The 6000-nt window shown below is 33.6% G+C and overlaps 1 protein-coding gene across 2 annotated transcripts in view; it reads left to right on the top strand.

The window, feature by feature from the left end:
* Positions 1-367: 367 nt before the first annotated feature.
* Positions 368-6000, top strand: part of Ac3 (Adenylate cyclase 3) — a 49366-nt gene continuing 43733 nt past the window's right edge. For both annotated transcript variants that reach the window (XR_010883098.1, XM_067289093.1), the window contains exons 1-2: positions 368-692; positions 2124-2819. Coding sequence is in view for 1 of the 2 variants with exons in the window: in XM_067289093.1 (XP_067145194.1) it covers positions 2160-2819 (660 nt within the window). In the remaining variant the exon portion in view is untranslated. The remainder of the gene's footprint in view (positions 693-2123; positions 2820-6000) is intronic.

The raw sequence follows: 6000 nt of genomic DNA, 5'->3' as shown, positions 1-6000 counted from the left end.
TTTATAATTAAATATCACTTTTGCTATCAACAAAAATAGAATTTCTAAACTGAAAACACCTTATTTTTGGCAACAACTCAATCCGACTCTCTGTAATTCACCTTAAACACTCATCGTAACATTCATTCCTTTCATACTCTCTATTTAGAGTTGGCATTCTATAATTGGTGCCGAATTGACCGAGACGCGTAATTTCGATTTGACTGAGCGCGCGCGTGACGAAGGGTTAAAGTGGTAACACCTAAATTATAATCAGAGAGGTACGTTATTAACCAAAAATAGTTTCCTCTTTTATATATATATATGTATCTTTCTGTTCCTTTAATCGATGAAGCGCCGCTCACAAAACCAAATCTCTAATACGTCTGTCTGGTATCCTTGGAGGGGGATCGATATAAATTTTTTAATTATTGATAAATATAATAAAATGGCAGTGAGCGAATCAATACATTTTCCATCAGAATCGTCTTTGGTTGAGCATTGCTCCCTCTGTCTTTCGTCTCATCTGCTAAGGTTTCCCCCCCACTGAGAAGTGGATTCGTTCCATAGCGTAAATGTCGATCCCCAAGCCACAGAAGTCGGTCGATGAGAAACAGACGATGATGTGTGAAAGAAGTGGAGAAAATTTTCCAAATACACGAGGATAACACAAACCCCACCGAATAACTTTTAATAAGAATCTCAAATAACAGGTAAGCCTTTTATATATATTGTGTAACGGACCGTTCCCATTCTCTGCCATGTTTTGTTACAGACGGGGATTGTTTGACAGGCGATCTTTTTCTTATTCAATCAATCCTCCAGTTTTTAAACTAACGGTTAAAAAAATAAATAAATAAAAATTACGTAGATACATCTCCGTTAAATAAATGGAAGCGAAAAATTACTAACGATACCCATTTAATTATTATTATTATTATTATTATTGTGCAAAAATTGGTGCCATCTCCGAGTTACTTTTTCCTTTTACCCGATCTTTTAATATATTTTTCCGTAATAATTTATGTGTGATTTAATGTTACGAAACAAAGCATGAAACGTGTGACAAGATGTAATTTACGCATAACTGCACTGTATGGATATCGGACCTTCGACGTCTCTTCTGTTACTTTCGATTACTGTGACTGGGATTGTCGACGAACAGGTTTTATTCCCATTTACTCTGTTAATCATGAAAGCATTAACTGCATTTATCGATCAGACTTGGCAAATTAGTCTTTTTGTCAAAAGGTACTTAAATTTGAAGAAAAAGCTTAAAAGCTACACAACATCTAATGCCTTTCACACTAACAAACTTGACGTTACATTTAAAAAAAAACAAAAGGGGGAGGAGAAAAAGACTATTCTTACTTTGCTTACTAAACAGATTTTAATTTAAAATTGTAAAATATAATTAAAATTTTTCTATAAATAAATTAAGATAGAGCATACGCGTTTTAAAAGTGCCATAGATTAAGCGTGGATCTCCGAAGATCCTCGGTTCGACCATATGGAAAGGAATTAATAAACGTTAAGTTGCGTATTATAGTTACGAAATTTTCAAATTATCGAGATAAAATTGGTGATTCCTAGCTTAACAAATTGAACCACGCCTTTCTCCCAAGAGTAATTTAGGTTCAAATAGTTTGGATAGTTGCCAGTTCTCTCTCGACTCGATGATGTTATCAATTCGAATATCGGCCGACACACAAAATTCAGATAAACAGGTAAATGTCAACGGAGAGAGAGGATCCGAAATAGTTACTCAAAATTCGATTATTATTATTTATTGATTCGTTAATAGCCGGTGGAGGTCACAATGCCAGGGTTGTTCGTGACAACTGACGTCACACGATTTCTTCCGGGAGTCTGACGTCACGTTTCCTCGGTAACAACTTTTGTCTGAATATATTTATAAAGTGAGGAATGTGATATTTGGATAAGAATGATGCGGAGAATAATGTTTGAATAAAGAGGAGTGTCAATAACTTCGATAGATAAACGTCCTCTTATTTTTTCCTCGCGAGCTTGTTCCTTCGCAGGGGAAGAAGGAGGAAAAAATCATTAGCATATTTTTGAGGGAATTTTTTATTGTATTGGCTACTAAGAATGCCTTTTTTAATGCATATTTTCTGCATTTGCAGTTGTACCGGAAGATGACAAACAGAAACGAGTGAAATATGGTGGAGACTACTAAGGAAGTGATCATAGCTTTAGAAGACGGAAAAGTAGAATGTGATGAGGATTGTAAACGTAATTTACCTAAACGTTCTTCTTCGTTGCTCAGGCGAGGCGATACCAATCTTAGCATCGACACCACTGGCTTTCAACGTTATTTGCCATCCTGTATACAGTTTGCTTTTGCAGATCAGGAAGTGGAACAGCTCTATCGTCAGTTCTGTCAGAACGAGAAATGCAGCGAACTCAAGTCATTCCTAATAATTGTTATTGTCGTCGACTTGACTTTATTAACTTTGTACGGCCTTTCTTACCAACAGCAGAAACTTCCTCAGTTGATAGTTTTACTTGTCCTCTTCGTCTCGCTAGTCATCTTGTTAATATTAACGTGGAAATGGAGCATACCTCGACTTCTTTGGACTTTTATACCGTATTTAATGTGGCTAGTTCAAGTCGGGCACGTTTTCTGCGACGTTTGGCTTTATCCATTACCTCGTCTCCCAGTCGATGCCGTTAGTTGGATTGTTTTATATACTTACTCTCTCTATATACTTCTACCCATGCAAATTAGTCTGTGTGTCACGTTGGGGGTGTTAATGGCCTTTCTTCATTCGCTAATCATCGCCATATTACCGGAAGATCACGATCATCTAGGATATCAGGTGAGATATTTTCAGTTCCTATATTTTATTATCTCGTTTACTTTTTGTCATACTACAAAAATAAAAATAAAAAAAAATCGCGATAGAGAACGCCATCCTCGCTGACAATTGCAGTATTGCACTGAATGAAAAGGTCTCAATGGGGGTCATTAGCAACTGGCAATTTCGCCGACTTCCATCCAGACATTACTAAAAACACTTAAGAAAAAGACAATGTCGTAATGTATTCCTATCGCTACGAGGTCTTAATCCTGATTATTCATACGCATCTTTTTAATTCCCAAGTCCGTTTAATTACGTAAAGTATTCATTTAATAAATTTCCACCCCCCGAAAAATATACACCAAATATTTAATGAAAAATGTCATCTAACGAAAGTTTCATTTATAGATTTTTGACCTTTCGATCGATCTTTAATCAATATTAATGACTAACCAATGCAGAACTAATTTAAGTAGTAAAGACACTGTCGATCCCACAATCGACAGTACTTTTTGAGAAATTTCTAATTTGAAGCGATTTTCATAATTATTTGAAAATAAATTTAAAATGTACTTAAATTAATTTAGAACTCTTTCGAAGCGTGTTTTTAACGAATAAAATGGCAAAGAAACGATTTTTACTCAACTGTTTGATCGTGTGATTGTGTACTATTCGACTAATGATACGATTTCGCTCAGTTATGTAAATGAGTGAATTAACTTACACGAATGTTTAATCGGTTCTAGTAGACCTTTAAGATTACTTTTGTGTATCTATCGATTTCACGCTCTAAAAATACCAATAGATAAACACTCGAAATCATTTCTATCTCGCCATCCCCCCTCGAAATTTTTTAACTAATTTCCTCTACGTTCATACATAGTTTACACAATCGAGACTTTTGTAAAGATGTAAACTAAGTTTATCGTGTCGAATCGTCATTAATTAAAACTGACATATTTCCTTTTATTCGATCGATCGATTCTTATGAAGATCGATTAAAACGGAATCAAATTCTATAACCTTTTTTTTTTCCTTCCTTCTTTCCACTGTTCTTTGCTGGGAAGCGATTATCGCTAGGACGACGATAGCCTGTAATATTACACCAAAATATCAATTTTTTATCAAGACGAAAAGCTTTTCTGTTAAATAAGAAAAGTTACCGAAGTATTGCAGCACTCAAATCTTATTTTCAGATCATCGACTTTCACGAAAATCGAAAAATGTCCGATATTAAAATATAAAAAGTTGAATATAGATACTATTTCCGTCTGTATATATTCAATATATATATATATGTTTTAAGGGGGGAAAAACTTATTTTTCGCATAAAATGTCTAAAATTTAAAGTTTACATCGACGTTCGAGTGATAAATTACAAAATCGCGGTGATGTATAACTCCATGCAAGCAGCTTCCATTATGTAACTACTTTGTAACTCGAAATGAAATCACGGAATAATTTTCGTCCCGCAATTTTATGGAAATTAATCCCGTGTTAAATATTTAAAAAACACGCATTTAAGCATCTAATAAATATTTAATTTTTATTAAATCAAAATTTCATTTAAATAATCGCAAAAAAAAAAGACACTTAAAATCTTAATTTTCGGCTTGGACTTTCGCCATTCTTAAATAATTAAAAATAGATCAGAAAATTAAATGAAAATTCGCATGTAAAATCTCTAAAATCATTGAAATTATAAAGCTAATTGTAAGAATTTCATTTAATGGTAATTTATGATTGCTTGTTTACAGATTTTCTTAAGATTAAAACTCCCGGGACAAAGCTCAATGTTTAAAAGTTGCCCCTCGAAATGCTAAATTTATTTGTAAATTTAAATGTAGTTATGGAATAATTAAATATAAACAGAGTAATTCTTTCAGTAGACCTTTCTCGATTTATTTTCCTAAGATTTAAGTTGAAAAATTCCGACAAAAATAAGAGCTTCGGAATGATGAGACTGTTAAGAGTTTATCGCTAATATTGAAGGTTTTTCTACATTTATCATATTTATTCTTCTTCGTAAATGAAATTCGTTAAATATTAAAGCTGTTTTGGACTAGAATGTAGCTCATAGAGATAAAGTAACCTTGGGCACAATATCGACGATCGACAATAGTTACAATAACATTGGACAATTTAATAAATCTTCGGATAAACCTATAATGCTTGGATTAAACAGACAAAGCTCTTCACTCCCAAGAGTATTTCTGAATCATACTTTGCTTTAACCTCAACTCGCTTCGTTGTAACTAAATTCGATAAATTCCATAGAATTCTTGCTTTCCAACGCGACACGAGTTATGTCAGTTTTATTTATTGGGTTGTCATTTCATCGTAACAACGCCCAAGTAAGAGAAGAGAGAGGTTTTTACACGAATTTTCCTCCAATAAGAACCGGCGTGTCCACCAATTTTGCAAATTAACCAGAAAAATGCAATTCGCTCGTGTTAAGATTCGTAGATTTTCGATACGTAATTGTTAAATAATGCAACAAGAATATTCATAGAAAATATTGATGACTTATATCGTCTTAATCCTTTGACCGAACTAGACCAGGGGTACTCTATAGTATCCTGCGGAAATATGTTATTCAGAAACTTGGATACTTCGTTATCTTCCCTATTACCTGCAAAACCCTTTGATCGATTCTAACCAAATTTTCCTGTCTAGGATCCTGCGGAAAGACTACCACGAATCTCGGATACTCCACTCCCAAAGTATCGGGTTCGACTCCTCGACACACTCCAAAGTATCAAAGATTGAACACCCGATAGGCCTAATTTGGGATAATGTAAATTTAGTGCATTGTTATATAAATAAGCATTAACGAGATGTTCTTATCGATGATTTCAAAGGGTACAGCGTGTCTTCTTAATGTAATTTTTAAACTCGATGTTTGTCCTTATTAATTTTCGCTTAGAGTTTTCTGCTAGTGTTTTCTAAAAGAAGAAAATTCAACGAAATCATACAGCTGTAAAAATTTCTTATTTTAAAATAGATCGCAGTTCTTCCGAGAAAACATTTCTATTGAATATTTAATGCATTCCGGTCTCATCTTATGTTCTACCAGATAAAAGTTTGACCAGTTTCATCCTCTGATTCTTCTATTTATTTCCACTGCAATGAAAGTATTTTTTTTATTTTTTTTCAGTAAAATAGATTAAGAATGAATTATTCAAAGCCGTGTTACGAC

Source organism: Centruroides vittatus, unplaced genomic scaffold (genome assembly GCF_030686945.1).
Source record: "Centruroides vittatus isolate TY-2023 unplaced genomic scaffold, ASM3068694v2 contig_1031, whole genome shotgun sequence".
Classification (NCBI taxonomy): domain Eukaryota; kingdom Metazoa; phylum Arthropoda; class Arachnida; order Scorpiones; family Buthidae; genus Centruroides; species Centruroides vittatus.
Note: the sequence above shows the minus strand (reverse complement) of the source record. Positions and strands in the feature narration are given on the sequence as shown.